This window comes from Mus caroli, chromosome 2 (assembly GCF_900094665.2).
Source record: "Mus caroli chromosome 2, CAROLI_EIJ_v1.1, whole genome shotgun sequence".
Lineage (NCBI taxonomy): Eukaryota > Metazoa > Chordata > Mammalia > Rodentia > Muridae > Mus > Mus caroli.
The window spans coordinates 52,283,124-52,303,707 of NC_034571.1; the positions used below are offsets into that span (position 1 = coordinate 52,283,124).

The 20,584-nt window shown below is 42.4% G+C and overlaps 1 protein-coding gene across 4 annotated transcripts in view; it reads left to right on the top strand.

The window, feature by feature from the left end:
• The window catches only part of Gpd2 (glycerol-3-phosphate dehydrogenase 2), a 134,090-nt gene that overhangs the window by 94,972 nt on the left and 18,534 nt on the right, over positions 1 to 20,584 (top strand). For all 4 annotated transcript variants that reach the window (XM_029470737.1, XM_021155445.2, XM_021155443.2 and 1 more), the window contains exons 7-9: positions 8,201 to 8,365; positions 9,425 to 9,569; positions 13,571 to 13,764. In XM_029470737.1, the coding sequence (XP_029326597.1) occupies positions 8,201 to 8,365; positions 9,425 to 9,569; positions 13,571 to 13,764 (504 nt within the window). The remainder of the gene's footprint in view (positions 1 to 8,200; positions 8,366 to 9,424; positions 9,570 to 13,570; positions 13,765 to 20,584) is intronic.

Genomic DNA, 20,584 nt, shown 5'->3' on the forward strand with positions numbered 1-20,584 from the left:
CCTCCCGTCCCCTCTCTTTTCTTTTCTTTTCTTTTCTTTTCTTTTCTTTTCTTTTCTTTTCTTTTCTTTTCTTTCTTTTCTTTTCTTTTCTTTTCTTTGAGACAAGGTTTCTCTGTATAGCCTTGGCTGTCCTGGAACTCATTCTGTAGACCAGGCTGTCCTCTGATTTTGAGTGCTGGGATGAAAGGCATGTGCCACCACTGCCTGGCAGGGAAGAGATTTTTCTTAGGAAGATTCTTTAGTGACAACAGAAATATTGGGAAGGCAAAAAAGGTCTAGCTTGAAAATAATGAAACAAAAATGACTTGAAATAACCCTGTCCATCTCTCCACTGCTGCAAGTTAGCAGGTGACTGCCTAAGCTGCTGGCCTCTCTGCTGCTGTTGCAGTTAGAAACGGGATAGTGCTGTCACCATCCTTACACTGTCTTTAAAAAATTTTTATATTTTAAGTCTCTAGCACTGGAGAGAGGAAGGACTGTGGCTGGGGAGCAAGCAAGACTAGAGGCTGACCCTTCTTTTGTGTGAAAGGACCCTCGAGACGGAGAAATAGGTAGACATTAGGAAGCCAGCCAGGAAACCACAGCAAGGACCAGGCTACTGCTTGCTGTTTAAGGGACTGTAATTTGGCTTTACCGCATTTTGCCTAGGTTATTACGTTTATAGCTAGTGTTGGTTTCCTCTGTAAAAAACAGCAAAATTTCCTGTTTTTGGTTCATTAAGAGAAAATGAAGAGCCCTGGATAGAGATTTGATAAGTTTAGGAGCAATATAATGTTGTGTCAGTATCGTTTTCCAAGGTCCATTCATTTTCCAAATCCATTCTTTTGACTTCCTATTTATAAAGAAAAAAAGTCTGCTTGTCAGTCCTAGTGAAAGGAAAGCAAACTCATAGGGAAGTGAAATTCAGGGATTTAAAAACAGGTTGTCACCACACGTTTGAGGGAGAGAACGTTTGCCAGACTGATGACCAGTAAACTGCTATTCTCCATCACGTGGGTCCCAGGGATTGAACTCAGGTCATCAGGCTTGGCGGCAAACGCTTCAACCTGCTGAAACATTTAGAATTGGAAAATATTCACTATGTTTAAAAAAAAAACCCATTTTGACAATAACCATAACTTTTTTGAGACTGCGTTTCACTGTGTAGCACTGGCTGTTGATGTACATCTGAAAGGACTATTAAGAAGCTCTTCCCTCTCCTCTCTCTTTCTCTCATGTGTGTGTCATGTGTACATGTGTGTGGGAATATATGTCAGCAGGTGCTGGTGACTTTGGGTGTCTTCCTCCATCTCTCTCTAACTTATGTATGAAGTAGGGTCCCTCACTTGAACAAAGAGTTCTAGTTGAGCTAGTTAGTTCCATGAACCCCCCCCCCACACACACCTCCCCCCCCCCCCCCCCCCCCCCCGCCGCATACACTGGTACTAAGATACTAAGACCACTAAGTATTTTACACAGGTGCTGGGAATCTGGACCTCATGGCTACACAGCAAGTACTTTACCCACTGAGTCATCTCTCCTGCCCCCATTTCTCTCTTCTGATAAATTAGATGATAGCGGTGGCTCTAATCATGCCTTCCGTGAGTTTATAAGCCAAGAAGGTAAAATCAGGAACCCACAAGTGTTGCACAAGGAGCTTAGGGCACACCTTTTACTGTGAATGGAGATTCTGGTGAGACTCCTATGCTTACACTCAGAAAGGAAGGAAGTCCTTAATTGTGCTGGTACACTTGAGTCTTCTTTGTCTTGGGTCTTCAACTTGACTGTGGACTGAAGGACTACTTTCTCTTTCTCCTGCCTTTCTCTCTTGCCTCATCTCTGCTTGTGTAGCCGAGAGAAGAGACCGTCAGATGCAGTGAGTTCAGGACTTGGTCTGTGGAGACCAGCCTTGACACCAAACACACATTCTCTGAGAAAGAAGCTTTGCAAATCTTCTCCAAACGTAGGAGAAAAGAGCTGATACATCTAGAGCATTAGGCTTGGTGGCATTTTAGAAAACTTCAGGGGAAAGGGAGAGTGCTATAGGACATGAGGACATTGGGAGCATGTGACTGTCACTAATATGTGAACTTTACTCCCGTAGCCCGATGTTTCCACCAATGATACTTTGGTATACAGCACAGAGGTAGTAGCTGTTTAATCAATATGCACCAAAGGAATGAATTTAAAAATTATTCAGCTAAATTTGGGGGGGGGGGGTCACAATTCTGTGTTGCCTACAGACTTGCTCAACGAAGGTAGATCTTCTCCATCAGAAGTAGGCCTTCCAAGAGGACTTATCAATGAGTTTAGTTCATTTTGCAAATCACGAAGAGCAAATCTGCGCTGTTAGGACTCACACCTGTACAGTTTATGATATTGTTTGTATATGCTTGGCCCAGGGAATGGCACTATTAGGAGATGTGGCTTTGTTGTAGTAGGTGTGTCATCGTGGGTATGGGCTTAAGACCCTCATCCTAGTTGCTTGGAAGTTAGTATTCTGTTAGCAGCCTTCAGATGAAGATGTAGAATGCTCAGTTATGCCTACACCTTGCCTGCCTGAACAAGGTTCCTGCCTTGGTGATAATGGACTGTACCTCCAAACCTGTAAGCCAGCCCCAATTAGATGCTGTCCTTATAAGAGTTGCCTTGGTCATGGTGTCTGTTCACAGCAGTAAAACCCTAACTGGGACAGTTTATTTAACAGTCTCTTGTCTTTTGACTCCCCCGACTTCAATTAATTTTTGTCACATGGGCCTTTTCACTTTGGGTCTTCTAAGGAGTAGTAAGAGGAAAGAAGGAAGAAAGACAAAAAGCGACTCTTGGCTTGTGCTAGAGGGAATGCATTGTCCTCGAGTAGGCAGGCACAGGGAGTGTTCATTGTAAACTAATGTATAGAACATTTTGTACGAAAATAGCTAATGAATACCCAAAGCATTCTGTTGTTTGCATTTTAAATGAAGCTTCATTTTTGTTACTCTAGTTAGACTCCTAAGTGTCTGAGAAGTAGAAAACTCATTCCTCATTAGATTCTTTTAAAACTTTTTTCAAGAGAGGGAAAGTCCTGGGGGTATAGAAACTTCACTTGTTACAGTGTGTCATGTTGAGGCATCTGACAGTGTTTCCTTTACAGGAGGCCAAAGACCACAGATCCACCCTGATTGCTAATTATTCAGATTGTAAATAGCTTGTTCCAGAACTTAGGGCTAGACAAAAGAAACACGGAGGAACAAAAGGCCTAGGATAATGAAAAAGATACTGGGAAGAGAAAGGCCAGGCGGAATTGTGATGCGGGTCACATCCTGTGCCTGCATTTAATTGTACCTTTGTATTAAATAATAAAAATGATTACATGTTCGGTGCTAACAGGTGTCCCTTCTTGAGAACTGTAGTATGGATAAGTGACAGCAAATTACTCCAATTCATCAACTTAGAATATTATGCCTTTGATTTTCTCTACATTAGAAGACTATATTCTATATTAGAAGACTTTTTTTTTCTGGAAAAATGTACATCAACCCAGAATGATTTTTTTAAAAAACAAACAAACAAAACAAAACTCAATTCTTGGTAGCTTGTATAAAATATAGATGAGTACTTTACAGTCTCTGTAAAAGAAAAGTCATTTTGTGGGCACTACCTAACATATTTGAGATACTAGATCTGTATTTCTGGCATTTTGTGCTTCTGTTTAAGCTTTGACTATCACTATAAGTTAGCAGTTATGGACCGTCATAAGCAGTCTTCCTTAATTGCTTTTTAGAAGAAAGAGTTACTTATTTTATATATTTCAGGGTTTGTCTGCATGCCTGTATATCATGGTTGCACTGTCTGTGGAGGCCAAAAGAGGGAATAAGGTCCCCTGGCACCGGAGGTACACATGGTCATGAGCTTCCATATGGATTCTGGGACCTGAACCCAGAGGACACGCTCTTAGCCACTGAGCTGCCTCCCTGGCCCTTCCTTAGTTGCTTTAATTGCTTAAGGCTTATTGTTCATGCATTGGCATTTGTCTGGGGTAGGCTGGACGACTCTCTGGATGTCCTGTTTGTGAGGTAGGTGCTGACTGAGTGATAGCCAGCAGGTACAGCCTGGGCTGTGATGATGGGAACACTTGCATCTTCCCCTTGCTCTGCTCACCCGAGGGTGTCCTCACAGCATTGGCAGAGAGGAGGAGCAGAGAGAGAAGGGGGCACTGAAGACTTAGGACAAAGGCTACAGGAATGGGATAAGAGAGAGACGATATTTGTAGTGGATTACACAGATGCAAGTGAAATATAAATGAAATTTCTAGTCCAGGGGGAAAGGATGATTTCTGGTTTTTGTTGTTGTTGTTGTTGTTTGTAGGTTTGTTTGTTTTGCTAATTTCCTTGCTGAAGGCACCTGGTGGGGTAGGGGGAGAGAGAGAGAGAGAGGAGAGAGAGACACCCATTATGTTGCTTTGGCTGGCCTGGAACTCTTTATATAGACCTTGCTGTCAGCATAGAGGTTCACCTGCCTCTCTCTCCTATGTACAGGGATTAAAGGAATGTGTATTGATGCCTGGCTTGTCTGTTTTATACTGTACAGACATACAAAGTATGGGAAGCAATACCTGGAGAGGCACAGGTACATCACAGGAGCTGGGTAATTTCAGAAGTACTCATGCTTTCTGTAAAGGACAGTGTTCTCTCTCTCTCTCTCTCTCTCTCTCTCTCTCTCTCTCTCTCTCTCTCTCTCACACACACACACACACACACACACACACACACACACGAGCTGAGTAATTTCAGAAGTAGTCAGTTTCTCTGTAAAGAACACTATGCACGTACGCACGCATGCATGCATTGCCTTATCCACATTCCTCCACCCAGGTGAGTGAGACCCTGAAAAGTTGCAGCACAGTGCTCTCAACCCCAGCATCACTGCGGTGGGTGCCTCTTGTATCTTGCTCGCTCTGCATCATTCCCTCCGTGGTTCCTGACCTAACCAGTCCTGCCCTACCTCGCATGCACTTTCAGAAAGTGTGATTTTGGAAATTGTGTGCTGCCAGAAGTCCCTGAGAAGCGGTTCTCATTTCCACTTTTGCTTTTCCGCCGTGCTCGTCACACGTACTTGAAGCAGAAGTTAAGAATCTCCACACTCTCACGTACACATACCTATTTTGCTCAGTTTACTGCACTCTTCCTCCTCAGAATGGGAAGTTTTAAATGTAATGGCTACATCAAATTAGCTTGACTTTTGTAGATTAGCCCAACTGGAAAGGGGAAGCTGCTACAGGTCACGGTGACACCAGGAGCCTGAGACAATGAAGCATTCTGCGAGGATTTTGTTGGAAATGGGGCTAAAGCTTTGGGAGAAGATATTCTTTCTGGCAGGCATCCGATCCCCTCTGCTCATCAAAATGATTGTGTCAGACTCAGGTCAGGGCATAGAGGACGGGAGGAAATTCTCTCAGTTGCAAACTGGCTGTTTGGTGATGAAATCATGGCTGGTGTTATTTTAATAAATTGTTGTTCTTAAAAGTTAGACTTTCTGGACTACTAGTAGAGAGAAGTTAGGCAAAGACCATTTAAAGGTGTCCTGCGCTAAAGAGCTGCAGGGCATCCTCACAGCTTAACTAACTTTAACCAGCTCCTTAATGACCTTTTTTGCTTCTTCTTATTTGTCTATTCTTCGTATTCTTTATACATTGAATAATTTTCCTTCCTTCCCCCTCTGATTCCCTTCTCCCTCCCTCTCCTCGTATTTGTTCTTTAACTTAGATGCCAGACTTAGAGAATAGTATTTGTAGAGTGTTTGTATAAGGCCTGTCTTAGATGGTACATTCCAAAATGCACACACTCAGATGTTTCTGTTAGAAAACTTCTCACTCTTCTTGGTCAAGGCCATTAGAAGTTAAGATACAATCTCTACCCCAGCAACTGTGTTCTTTTTGGTGGACACATCTTACACTCTGTGTTTGGACAGTCCCCCCACTTCTGTGATTCTGTGCTGTGGTTGTCAGCTTAGTGTGTGCACATATGTAAGATTTCAAGTGCAAATGATAACAGAGCAGGAGACAGACTTGTGCACTTGCTGCCTGGACCCTTGTGTGTCTTACCCCAGGTAATGCTGATGAGTGAAACAGAGCTGCTGCGTGGTTCTGAGGAAATGGGTTGGAGTGAGCAGGACAATTGGATGGGCCTTTGAGGCCATCCTATCCTGGACTCATGACTGGCAGCGTTGTCAAAAAGTCCTTTTTTATCTAGAAATAAAATTACAAGACACAGAGATACTTTCGAAATGTCAAGAAACAGAATGGGGCCATTTAGATGAAAAAATGAAAATGTATCACACCTCAAGCAGTGCTCTCCGCGGGCACCCGTGTCCCAGGGCAGAGGGCAAGCTGAAGTGAATCAAGGTGGGGCTTTGCTCGGAATGCAGAGAGGAAAGTTGTGAAGGAGATGCCTGGGCAGAGTATTTCTGAAAGGAGACAGGAACCGCTGGGCTCAGAGAGGAGTTAAATGCTTTGCTTTTCAGCTTTTGGGAGCTATGAGTGTGTGCTTCTCCACAGAGCAGGAACCACATGTGGGGTACTCCTTAGGTTGGTCTGTCTGTCTGTCTATTTATTTAGACAGTCTCTATGTAGCTCTGGCTGTTCTGGAACTCACTGGGTAGACCAGGCTGTCCTCAAAAGTCCCAGAGATCTACCTGCCTCTACTGCCTGCTGAGTGCTGGGGGTTAAAGGTGTAGGTCACATGACCAGCACTCTTGTCATCTCTTTACCCCAGAGAGACAGCAACTCTAGAGTGTCGGTCCATTTCATTTCTTGGGCTTTGTGTATTCATCTAGCCTTGTGCTGTGTGTTCTGGTTTTAAAGAACTTCCTCCACTGGTGAAAGTTGGCTAATTGGAGTTGGCTGTTTTAAGCCACTTTAGGGTCACGCTGTGTTGAATCTGTGCTCCCTTCTTGTATTTTGTATTCTTGATTTTTTTCCTGATACAGTATTTTAAGGGAAGTAAATGGCGCCGCTCTGGATAAAGAACAATAAACATTTTGCCCATCGGACTTTAGTAGTCACCCTCCCCTTAGAGTGAGTTCGTAGACTTAGGAGGGGAGTGGCTTCCAGCCTGGCATTCTTCAGGCAGTTTTCGAATAAGCTGTTTGTGGGGAGGGGCCGCAGGGTCTCCAGTCATCGATTCTCTCTTTATAACTTTGCCCTTTTCCCTGGAACATCTGACTTGTTCAGGGCTCCCAGACTGAATCACAAGGAAGAAACTTTACATAAACCATTTATACTACGAGTTTGGTATGCTGGAGGCATCAATCAACAACAATATCCATTAGTTTCATCCCTGTATCAGTAGTATCTTGATAGAACTGATCCCGATGTGTGGGAATTTGAACTCTGCTTCAATACATCTAGCCCTGGATAATTAATTATTCAGGGCACAGAGAACCCGGACCTGCAATGTAGAGTAATTCTCCCTGGTCAGCGTTAACTGCGCTGGCAATAATAAATAGGAAAAGTCTCCAGTGATGCCAGTATTTTAAAGTGATTAATCATCTCTTCCCCCTTCTCCTCCCCCCTAGTTTTCTTTAACTAGGATTTTTCAGCAATAAATCTCTAACAACACAGGTAGGGATTGTTCTGTAATTAAATTTTGCCCTGCTTAATTTCTTACCTTTTATGTGCTATTAAAAAAATGTTACATTTTAAGGAGCCCTGATCAAAATTCCAACCATAAGAAATCCTTTTATGGAATTCTGAGATTCTGGAAAATGAAAGTGAAAGTCTTGGTTTGGAATACAAGATAGGCATGCACTCATAAAAAATTGTTCATCAACACCAGTTGGGGTGTCAGATATTCCAAGGTTTTGAATTGCCTCGCTTCCATGTTTATGGTTTTTGTCTGTATTAGAAAAAGTCTGACATATACATATGTTCCCACATAAAGAGAATAATGACTTCTTTGAGAAATAAGTTTAAAACTTTGGGATAATTGATGTCAGCTCTGCAGGAAAGCAACAATCCCATCATTTTTCTCTTACACAAAACACACTAGCTGAAGAAGCAGGTAAGTGTCGCCCGAGGATGACCACATATTTCCCGATGGTACCCTGTAGAGCTGCCCAGCCATCACACAGATCCCAGGTGACAGGGACAGATGTGACATATTTGTTGTGACACACTTCTGTACCACCCGTCCATGGCTCGAGGTGACTCCTGTCCCTCCCTTCATGCTTCTCTCTGCTTCAGGACAGCACAACGATGCACGGATGAACCTCGCCATCGCCCTCACCGCTGCCAGGTACGGGGCTGCCACGGCCAATTACATGGAGGTAGTGAGCTTGCTCAAGAAGACAGACCCCGAAACCGGCAAAGAGCGAGTGAGCGGTGCGCGGTGCAAGGATGTGCTCACAGGTATGCCGGGGTCCACCAGGGAGGCATTTCCTAGCATTTTGCCATGCTTGTATAATGACCAAATGAGGATTTGTCTGTCACCCTTCTTTCAGTGAAAGGCAGACTTCAGTCATCTTAATTATATTCCTTACTGTCAACAATGCCTGGCTTAACATGAAAATGTTCCCTTGTGGGACTTGCCAATTTTTCCCCTTTGTGTTAAATAGTAACACTAATGATAAGCATAATAGTAAATGCCCACAGAACTCTCACAGCTGTGAAGGCCTTTCATTCCCCTCACCGAAACATGTGATTAATAAAATTAAATCAATGTGCCAAGTCTCCGAGCATCACTTAGGTGACACAGGCAGAGCTTTTGAGTCAATCACTTATAACTCACTAAGATTTCCAGGCTTGGCACAGCCCTATGGCTAGGTAGGCACTTGCAAAACTGCACGGTTTCCTGAACAAAAGCAACGCTGGCGAGATATTTTCCCACCGTAATGCGGCTAAACATTTGGGTATGCTTTTTTCTAGCTGACAAAAATGTAATTAGTGTATGCGTTTGCGTGTGTGCGTGCATGCACTCACACCTGCACGCCATAGCTTGAATTTGGAAGTCAAAGGACAACGGCGAGTCAATTCTCTCCTTCTACCCTGTAGACTCTCAGGATCAAACTCAGGTTTTCAGGCTTGATGTCAAGTATCTTAGCTCTCTAAGCTAGCCAGCCCTTTTCTTTCATCCCCTCCCTCTTCCCCTCCTTCCCTCCCTACCTTCTTGACCCCAGGGCTCTTTGAACATTAGGTGAGAGTTCTCATCCCCAGTGGAGGATAACCTCAGCCTCCTGTTCACAGCACTTTGTAAATAGACTGAGAATCACAATGAAAAAGGGGTTTGGGTAAATTTTCTGAGAAGGGAGCCTTTCCTTTGGCTCTTCACGAACTCTGGCTGTTCCTGACACTTAGTGTGGTACGCACTATATAGACTTCACCATAGGTTAAGTTAACAGATGAACTAATAATCAGCTCTTGTGAGCGCAGAACAAACCAAGTATGTAATCAATGCTGCTTTCTTCACAGGGCAGGAATTTGATGTGAGAGCCAAATGTGTTATCAATGCTGCCGGCCCTTTCACAGACTCGGTGCGCAAAATGGATGATAAAAACGTTGTTCCCATCTGCCAGCCCAGTGCTGGGGTCCACATTGTGATGCCCGGATACTACAGGTAACAGCACCCTGTCTCGACACCCATTACCCAAGAAACTGGCTCCCAGGAGATTAATTACATACTGAATATCTTCTATGACATCCTTTTTTTAAAAGTGTTTTATTTAAATTTGTGGCTTACTTAAATTTTTTTCATTGTGCATACATCTTGTCCTATGGACACTTCCTCATAAGCTTCTTTGTCCAGGAGCACATCCCTCCCATGTCCCCTGGCTTTCTCTTTTTTCTCCTTCCCATCCCACTAGTCCCCTTTGGCTTTTTCTTCCATGTCATATATACATACATGATATGCTTACATGATTTTAGAGATCTATATAAAACAAAATCTAGGAAACACAATTGAGAGAAAATACATCATTTGTCGTCCTCTCGACTGGGGTAACTGGGGTGATATGATTCCTTCCAGTCACAGCCTTCTTTCCGTAAACAACATGACTTCTTCATGACGAAAGAAATTCCATTGTGTGCATACACCACTTTTGCTGTACCCATTCCCCTGTCGTTGAGACCCCTGGGTTTGTTTTGTAGTTTAACTGTTGAGAGCAATGTGGCAGTGACATCGATGCAATGGTGTCTGTCACATGTTGGCGTCGCATCCTTTGGTACATTCCCAGGTGAGGCATAGCTAGGGTTTCTGTTTGAGCTCCTCCCACCCCTCAGAACCTCCATGCTGATTTCTGTAGTGGCTGGACTAGTTTATACTGCTCCAAGTAGTGGAAAGGCGCTCCCTGTGCTCCACATCCTCCCAGCATTTATCGTTACTTGCTCTCTCAATAACTGCCATTCTGAATGATGGTTAGTGAGAGTGAATACTTTTTCATACATTCATTGGCTATTTTGAAAACTTTGTTTCATTGACCTAATCTACTTATTGGTTAGCTTGATTGATTTATTTGATTTAAAGAGCACACTCGAGCACAAATCTTTTTATTTGTGCTCTAGTGTGTGCACGTGCATGCGTGTGAGTGGGTGTCTATGCATAGATATGTTCGTGCATGGATATGCACATATACAGGTGTGCTTATGGACGTGTGTGCACAAGGATGCCTGCCACAGCATGTTTGGGGGGGGGATCACAGAACAATTTCTGTGAGTCAGTTCTTTTCCTTCTCTGTGGGTCCAGGTATTTGAACTCAGGTCACAGGGCTTGGCAGCAGACACCGGCCCCTGGTTTGTTTGTTTATACTTCCTCCTACATATATCTAGCAAGAACTTTCTTTCATTCTGCAGACATTCTTCACTTGACATCTCTCCTTTTTGTACAGTTTTCAGTTTCATGAAATCCCATTTGTCTGTTGTTGGCATTCTTTACTGAGCAATTGGAGTCCTACTCAGAACATCCTTGCTTGGATTCTATATCGCCTTAGTACATGACTTTATAAAGTTTGGCAGTGATCTGTTTTGAGACAGGGTCCCATCCATATTGTCATCAAATTCCTGCCTATTCTCTTGACTCAACTTCTTAATAATTCAGATTATAGCCGTCAGTCATCACACTCAGCTTTATCTGTTTTGTTAACTGCTGTATCCTTATGTCTGACTTGCATAGAAATAGGGTGATTTTCCTAGCTATTGATATTTTGAGCTTAGGCTAGTACATAGAGTGAAAATTGTGTGCCCTCTTTCTTGTTGCATCATTTGCAGAAGTGTGTTTATGGATTAGTAATGTTTGGTATAATCCTAACTAACAGTCCAGGTATGGAATGATCATTATAAGTTATGGTAACAGCTTTTAGGTGTGTGTTTGAGAGAAGCAGGGGTAGTTAGTATTTTTTTTTTTTTTTGAGATTTATTTATTTTCATCCTACGTGTATTGGTATTTCACTTGCATGTATGTCTCTGTGCCACAGGCATGTCTGCAGCCCGTGGAGTCCAAAAGAAGGCTGGAGTTAGTGGATGCCGGACACTATGTAGGTCCAAACTATGTAGGATACTATGTAGGGATCAAACCTGGGTTCCCTTGAAGAACAGCCACTGCTTGTTAACCACGAGCCATCTCCCCAGCCCCAGTAATTTAACTATTATTATTTTCAGTTATGTGCGTATGTCTGCACATAGGTATGTACACATGACTGCAGGTGCCCAAAGAGGATAGGGGGAACTGGCACTCCTGGAGGTGGAGCCACAGGTCATTGTGAGTCACCCAACAGAGGTGCTTGGAATAGCACTCTGCTTCTTTGGAAGAGCCGTCAGTGCTCCAAACCACTGAGCCATCTCTCCAGCCCCAGAAGAATTATTTTAACCTCAGAAAAACCCAACAAAAATGATTTTTGTAAATCTACTCTTAAAAACCCAATCTGGAATTTGCCTCAGGTTTGTGGTTTCTTCCAACAGCAGCACCAGCCTCCCACTGACTGCTGTGCATGAATGTAATCACTTCTTCCTTCTAGCCTGCTTTTTTACTACTGACAAGAGGTCAATTTTTTTCCGGTAATGTGTGTACATACTGTTAGCTCTAACACTGATTGCTAAGTGGCTAACAATAAATTGATTTCAGTTTAACTAAGGGTTCCTCAGGAAAGCAATGGTCTGCATGAGAAAAATGTTCACTACCTTTAATCCTAGTCACACACATAAATTAGCCAGCTTCCCCTGCTGATGCCAAATGAATCATACAGATTGAAAAGAGCCGTGCACCTCTCCCATCGTACTGACTGTCACCAGAGCTGACTCTTTAGGGTGACCTTGCAGAACTAATCCTTCATAAGAAAACAAACTTTTCCTCGAGGGAGACTATGAATTAGGTAATTTAGAACTGATGAAAGATACTTCCAAGTGGATTCTTAAAATTTTATACCATTTGTTAGTAGCTCTGTCTTCCCTCTGTGCTTGTTAATTTTATGCTTGACACATATGTCTTTACTTAGGCAGCTGATTCTCTACAGGTTCCAGGTACATGTTGGCTGGTAACTGTCACCTTCACCCTTTAAATGGCTTTTATTGCAGTGGAAGTTTCTGAGGGTCTCAGTAGTTTCTAACAATACTTCCTTCCTAGGTCACTAAATATTAGAATCTTATGCTTAATTTTATCATCTGTATTATTTAAAACCTGTCATGAGTTTTCTGGACCATGAGGTGGTTGTATATAAATGAAGTCAACATGATATTTCTCAGAAGTTTCTCAAATGTTTTGTTTCAACAAAAAGCCATTTATCAAACCGAAGCTTGGAATTTAAATGTGTTAGTGTCCAACCTAAAGTGACTGATGACTTAATCTAAGGCTGTGTCAACTTGCAGCCCCCTCTCCTACTCTCAAAGTTTATAAGACTTGAGATTGACTAGGAATTTGAGGTCTAATGGCAAGTAAATTTAATGCTTTTTAGAGACCAAAAAATATCGGATACTTTTCCCGTGCATACTGTTTTGTTTGAAAGTTTCTCATTGCTAACCTAGTCCTCTCCATTTGGCCCATCCAATGACATTGTTATTTAGCAAACCTAGAAACCACATGAAGAGCTGTTTTCTTCTCAATGCACTTTCTGACGTGCCTGTCACTTTGAAATAAAGTAAGGAATCTCATTTGTGACAAAGTAACACAGGTTCATTTACGCATCACAGAAGGAAGGAGTTGGTGATTTTAGTTTCAAGAAAGTTTGGCTTCGCTTTCTCATCACTTCTCAGGTTTTCTACAAAATGTCAAATGTCCCAGGAAAATACTTCTCATAGATTCCAAGAAAGGTTGAAGAGTTATTGTTAATTGGTCATAATAAAAGAAATTATAGGCATTTATTCCACTGACATTATCTAATGTGAATGGTCCAGAGTTATAAAAACCAAAACAACTAAGAGACAATTAACCATAGATTGTTGCATGGGGAAGATTACAAGATAATATTATCTCATTTGCTCAGCTCCTTATCTTTTCTTAACTTTTTTTTTTTAATTTTAGGAATATCTATGGATTAGAATGGAGTAATGAAATAAAAGTTCATGTTTTTCTTGTTTTGCTTATTTGGGCACGAGCGCCAAACAAAATAGAATTGTTTCTTTCCACCCTAGCCCTGAGAACATGGGACTTCTTGATCCTGCAACCAGTGATGGCAGAGTGATTTTCTTCTTGCCTTGGGAGAAGATGACAATTGCTGGCACCACTGATACGCCAACGGACGTCACGCACCACCCTATTCCTTCAGAGGAAGACATTAACTTCATCTTGAATGAAGTGCGGAACTACCTGAGTTCTGATGTTGAAGGTAACATAAATATTCCTGAGACATGTCTTCCTTCTTTGGTATTTACCAGACTTTTTCAGCAACTTGCTGGGCCTTTCTTGCCTCCAGCCCAAAACATAACCACACCTTGTATACTATAACCCTCAGCCTTTTCCTCCCCGCATCCCTGCCCATGTCCCATTCTGCTGTGGCAAACCTAGATCCTTGCAAATACCAGGAAGTGTTCTCTCTCCTAGCTAATACCCTCTCCCGACAACTATACTTTTTCTCTTTTGGGTGGGTGAGTGGATGGGACAGAGGGAAGACAGGGCTGTATGTATTCCAGGATGTCCTTGAACTCTATGCAGTTTATGGTGACCTTGAATTTATGATCTTCCTGCCTTTGCCACTGGAATGCTGGGATTATAGATGTGTGTCATCTCCCTCAGTTTACCAAGTGCTGGAATAACAAGCCTGCACTACAGATATATTAGCCCGTGTTGTTGTCTTTCTGTTGGTCTGACAAAAATACTATAGAATCTATACTTTTAAAGGTTTGTTTAGCCAATAGTTTTGTCTTAGTTTTATTGCTGTGAAGAAATACCATGACCAAGGCAACTCTTACAAGGACAACATTTAATTGGGGCCGGCTTACAGGTTCACAGGTTCAGTCCTTTATCATGGTGGGAAGCATGAAGGCAGACATGGTGCTGGTGTAGGAGTTGAGAGGTCTACATCTTGATCCAAAGGTAGCCAAGAGGAGAGTTGTCAACCACAGGCGGTCAGGACAAGACTATCATCCTTACTGGGTGGAGTCAGAGCACAGGATATTTCAAAGCCCACCTACACAGTGACCCCAACAAGGTCACACCTCCTAATAGTGCCACGCCCTATGGCCCAAAGTCAAAGAGTTAAAACCCAAGAATCTATGGGGGCCAAATCTATTCAAACCACCACAAGTTTGTAAAGTGCAAAGACTCAGATCCAGCAGCCCCATGTGTTTGGACTTTGGGGAGGGCCTTTTGGTCATGTTCAGTTATTACATGGAGGGAAGCATCACATGATAACAATATATATGAAAATGGGAGAGAAGATGAGGAGGCAAGAAAGTCCAAAGACTGGGCTTAGGCCTGGCTTGGTCTTTCATGACATACTGCTCTTGGAAACTTAACAAGTCCCAGGTAGGCTGGGCCATTCAGGGAGGCCAACTTCGATCCTGAGGGTGCTCTCAATACAGTAATTTTCCTCTAGCTCACCTCTTAAGGTTCCCACTATCTTTCAGGGCTGTTAAATGGGAACCAAGCTTCTAGAAATTGACTCTTTGAGAAAGAAGTCAATTTTCACATCATAGTGGTCTGGTTAGTGATGAAAGTTCAGCAGAGTCAAAGATGACTTCTTTTCAGTTTGACTGGGCATTTTTACTTGGATGTCATTTGCTCTCCCAACATTGTATGATGGACTTTCTTATGCATAATAGTCTCAATTTTCCTAGTTTTTAAATCATTCTGGTTCCCTGCATCAATAGTTACCCCATCTTCTAAGCTATAAATAACACTTACTCTTTGTTTTTCCTTACCTAGTGTCTTAAGGTTTCTACTGCGGTGATAAAACATCATAACCAAAACAACTTGGAAGGACAGGGCGTATTTGCCTTACATATCCTGAATCACAGTCCATTGAGGAAAATTAAGCAAGAACTCAAGAGTGAGACCTGGGAGGGAGGAGCTGATGCAGAGGTCATGAGGAGTGTTGCTTTTGGCTTGCTCATTATGGCTTGTTCAGACTGTGTTCTTGCAGCACCCAGGACCACCAGCCCAGGGTGGCACTAGCATTAATGGACTGCTCCCCCCCCCCAATCAATCACTAATTAATGCCCTATAAGCTTGCCTATTATCCGATGCTATGGAGACTTTTCTTATTAGAGGTTTCCTCCTCAGATGATCTAGCTTGTTGACATAAAACTAGCTAGCATATCTAGAACACTATGCACACCTCTTTCCATTTTATCTCTCTGGGCATTGTTCAGTCTTATACCCGTGCCTCCATCTACCCCCAGACTGTGTTATTATGTAGCACAGGCTTGCCTTGAGCTCATAGCAATCTTTCTGTCTCAGTCTCTCAAGTGGGATTATAGGAGTATGCCATTATGTCTGGCTCAGGTGTCATTTGATACTTAGTTGGGAGTGGCCCTTGAATGGGCTCTCTATGTTAGGCTTTTTGTTTGTTGGTTTTTGTTTTGTTTTGCTTTCGAGACAGGGTTTCTCTTTGTAGCCCTGGCTGTCCTGGAATTCACTGTGTAGACCAGGCTGGCCTCAAACTCAGAAATCTACCTGCCTCTGCCTCCCGGGTGCTGGGATTTATGGCGTGCACCACCAACGGTTTTTAATCTTTCTAATCTTTCCTTGTGTCAGAGCTCAGTTGCTAGGATGCACGTGTGGTCATCTCCTTCATGCACACGCAAAAGAGAAAAAAAGTCAATTGAGAATCTCCCCACCGACTTTAAGAAAATCTCTAACTCTCTGAAGTGACATACGTAGGTTTTTACAACGTCTACAAGTTTGTATATAAACCCTTATTCTCCATGTATTCTGTGGTCTAATGGTTGTATGTTTATCTTTACCAAGTTAGGCCATATAGATTTAAGCCCTTGTCACCTTGTTTCAGTATAGTAATGACTTCTGGGCTGTCCTTTGTACCATTACCCCATCTTTGTCACATATTTATACTTCAGAATTCACCTGTCCTTCGGTAGTTAACTTGCACTAAACAGTTATAAAATCAAAGAGACCTTGCTCTATATATCCACATTTCCAGGATTATTGGTTGACTGGGCATACTTCTCCCCCCCTTCTCTTCCTTCCTTGTGTCACAAGTGCCTTCCTGGCCAGGTTCACTTTAGTGGCTTTGTCTGTGGTAATGAGATTCTGAGGCCTATAGGGTGTGAATGAGTCTTTTTTACACTTAGTATTAGTAGGCCACAGGTTCTGAGTTCAGTATGCATTCTATGGCCCATCTTGGGCTATAAGTTCATTGTCCCACTGGATTGTTGTAGGTTGTTTTCTTGCAATACCCTTGTCAACAAAGAACCAACCTCTTCTATTCCACCCCCCTCTGCCCCCAATCTTGTTTGATTTCTCCTTAGGACAGGAGCAGAAGGACTTACCATTTTCTCCCCCTTTTTTTTTTCTTCTTCTGAAATACGTTGGAGTGGCACACTGTTATGGTAGAGCTTAGCCTTCAGAACAGAAGTTAATCTTTCCATTTTTCCCTTTTTATCTTCCCATGGTAATCCAAATTAGCTCTATAACATTCACCATGTAGTTCAGTGTTCTCGTTGTGTGAGAGTGATAATTACATAGCCACTGGCTGCAGCCACCTAGGCTGCAAAGAAGCTCTTAATAGTTGGGATCTCTGAGACCTGCTCACTGATTTGCTGAACTCCAAATGGGAAAGCTCAGGAGATTTAGTAGCTGCATTTACTTTTGCCATCTTTCTATGGTAAAAGAGACAGGTTTAATGGTTTTGAAAAAAACAGTTCATCTATTTCTAGGAGCAGTCATAATGTTGGCTTCAGTTGAAGAAATGCAGACACTATTTTCGTCTGGATGCAGATCACTAGCATTTAAGAGTCCTCTTTCCCTAAACTGTTTTTCCATTGTGTGATCCTGTATTTTCCAACAAAACAAAGAGCTTTAGAAAGTGGCTCAGATTACTATCTTAGTTTGATCGGTCTGTAGTGTTCATTTTTAGTTACTTCTAATTTAAAGAAGTGGATATGAGCCTATTCTGAATAGAATCTCCTTGTGTATCTGCAACAGTAGCACACACTTATTAAATAAATATTATTAATTTTTAAAAGCGTTGTGTATGTTCAATACATATCACCTCGAGGCAGCCATTCTTTGTTTAACATTTCTATTTAAGTATCTTAAAGGTTCTTGTAATTTAAACTTGATACTTTTCCATTGTACATCTAGAGTTCTAGATGGAGGTGGGATACCTGGATATGATTGTATACTGATATGATAACAACTTCTTCTCACTTTTGTATAACATTTGTCAAGAGAAGGGTTATGGATGTGCTATAAGATTGTGGGAACAAAGTCCAGAATGAATCCCAGAGTAGAGAGCTCCTGCATATGGGCACTTCCTTAGACCTTCCCTTGTAAGTGCAGTAAGGACGTGGATCCTGACTGTTTACTGTGCTGAGCGAGAGGCTCGGTGTGCTAGAGGTGGTGGTGGGTCCTGGAAAGCCACTGTGTCCAGGAGGAGTGTGAAAACCTGGCTCTGATAGGAGATTTGACATCTAACAGAGGTGGTGGCACTTTTACTCTGCTTATAAATAGAAGATATGGCCATACCTGCTTGTTCTCCAGAGTCCCCTTCAAATCCCTTGCCCTTGGCTTATCAGAGAAGTGGAGAAACTGGCAAAGAGTGCTTCTTAATTCTACAGTTTACGAAAGTGGGTGAGCTTTACTGATCATGTTTTTCTCTTAGTTACATAGGGACTATCTTGACACTGTGTCCATTAGGTATAGTATCCAGGAAGTGACAGCTCTGGATTACAGGATGTGATACGGGATCAGCACAGACTGGATTAAGTCTCTCTTTATTTCAAGATACAAACCTTGAAATGAACCTCTCAAGGTCATATACCTTTGGGATGATGTGTGCCTGAATATGGTGTGTGTGTGTCTGTGTGTCTGTGTATATGTGTGTGTGTGTCTCTCTGTGTGTACATATAGGCATGAGTGTGGAAGGCAGAAGACCACTTGATTAAGTTGTGTCTCTGTCTCCCTTTATGTGGGTTGTAGGGATCCAAGTAAAATTCCCTGGCTGGCAGAGCAGTTGCCTTTTCCCCCAGAGCCATCTTGCTAGCCCAGATTCAAAATGCTTTGCATTCACTGAGGTCCACCTAACCATCTGAAAAGGCTTTATTAAATGGCTAAGTAAGTTCTGACAACAGTTTCTGAGTCTCCTCAAATGGCTCTATCCTTCAGAGAGAGGGGGAGAGGAAAGTGTCAAGTCCTCACACTCCTGCTGCTCTCAGCAGCTGCTGCTGCACTTCTGCAGAATGCCTGGGAACAATTCTAAAAAGCATTTTGCCTGTTGGGAATAAGCCCATGTCTTCTTTTACAATTTAGAAAGCTTTCCATTCACAGGCTGAAATTTCTAGATTACTTGTTTGTTCTTTGCTGAAATGGGTAATTGATAGTTCTGCGGTTCGTGTTGAGTTAGGAAGAAAAATGATCTTTTGAAAAATGTATCATTAAGTTCCCGTGCAGAGGTTAATCAGAGGGATGCCGTGGTGGGGACTAAGCTATGGCTGCAGTGGATTAAGAGAGACAGAAGATTTGCTGGGCGCTTCCTCCAGGCTCACAGTGTTCTGGGGTGCTTCTCGACGCAGCAGCCTCTGCACTTGCACATGGGCTTGCACATGTGCAATTAGTAGTGTTTATAGATTGCCTGTTATTCAATTAACAGCCGAGCTGGCCATATCAACTCACTGCAGACCTGCCTTTCCCTGCCAGGGATTGTACTCGGGTTATCAACTTACACAGGCTTGGCTGTCTTCCAGCTGTTTAATTAGAGTGTCATGCGCCTTGCTTTTTCTAGTTTCATTAGTTTATAAATGTAATATGGTATCTTATTTCTGCGATTAACACTTCATTCCAGCAGGTTAAACACGCTAGTTGAGTAGTATTGATTTCTGACACTGTTTCCCTGTGTTCATTTAGATATTTTCACATGGCTCTTTCAGAAGTTTTTTTGAAAGTGGCAAGCATGAGAAAGAACACCCCTTTTTCTAAATGCACACCTGGATAACTACCGCCAAACAGAATCACACATTTAGGCTTAATTGTCACTTCCTGTGGCCTTCACTTTCTATTAATCTTAAAACAAACACTTGTCTTGCCCAGGATTTGAGGGGAAAAGTATTAATTATAATCTAAAACAATCACCTGGAGTTTTTCTCTTTCAAGGAGCCATAAAAAGTTCTGCTCACCTTTATACAATTTCTATCTTACTCTTCAGACCATAGAGTAAACTGAACGACTGAATTATTGAAGACATAATAGAAATGAGTTTAATAGGGTCTCACTGTTATAGCACTGACTATCCTGGAACTCTCCTTGTAGACCACCGGGCTAATCTCCAATTCAGAGACCTGACTGCTTCTGTCTCCTGAGTGCTGGGTCTAAAAGTATATGCTACTGCTCCTATGTATGTATGTATGTATGTATGTATGTATGTATGTATGTATTTAGCCAGGCCCTCATTTTGTAGCCCAGGCTGATCTTGAACTCAAGGTATTTCTCCTGTCTCCAAGTCCAGAGATTCCAGGCTTGAGACACAAACCACTCTGAGCTCAGAGAACTCTTCAGTATCCCAGTATAATACTTACTTCCAACTCTATCTTGCTTTTTACTTGGTACACTGTTCAGAGTATTGAGCGACCTTAGAATCTCTACTGCCAAAGACAAGTAACACAGCAAGAACGAGATGGAAAGGTAAAGGAATCTTGATTAGCTGCGTGAGCAGTGTGAGTCTTAGATCTAAGACACCAAAGCCCCAGTTTGCTGTGCTCTCCACAAATGACACTTTCCACTCCTGTAACTGTGGACAGTTTACTACTTACTCTTGGCTACAAAAGTGTATGATAGGAACAGTGTCAGCTTAATAATTTGAGAAGAAGAATATTTAGTTGAGTAGACATAGTTTTCATTTCTTGATTTTATGAGGTCAATAAGAAAGGGGAATTGTTTGGAATGGAAAGTAAGGGCCATGAGACTTAAAGCCTTAGGTGTAAAAGCACTCTCTTAGGAGCAAAGCCAGCTAGTCAAATGGCAGTGGGAGGCTG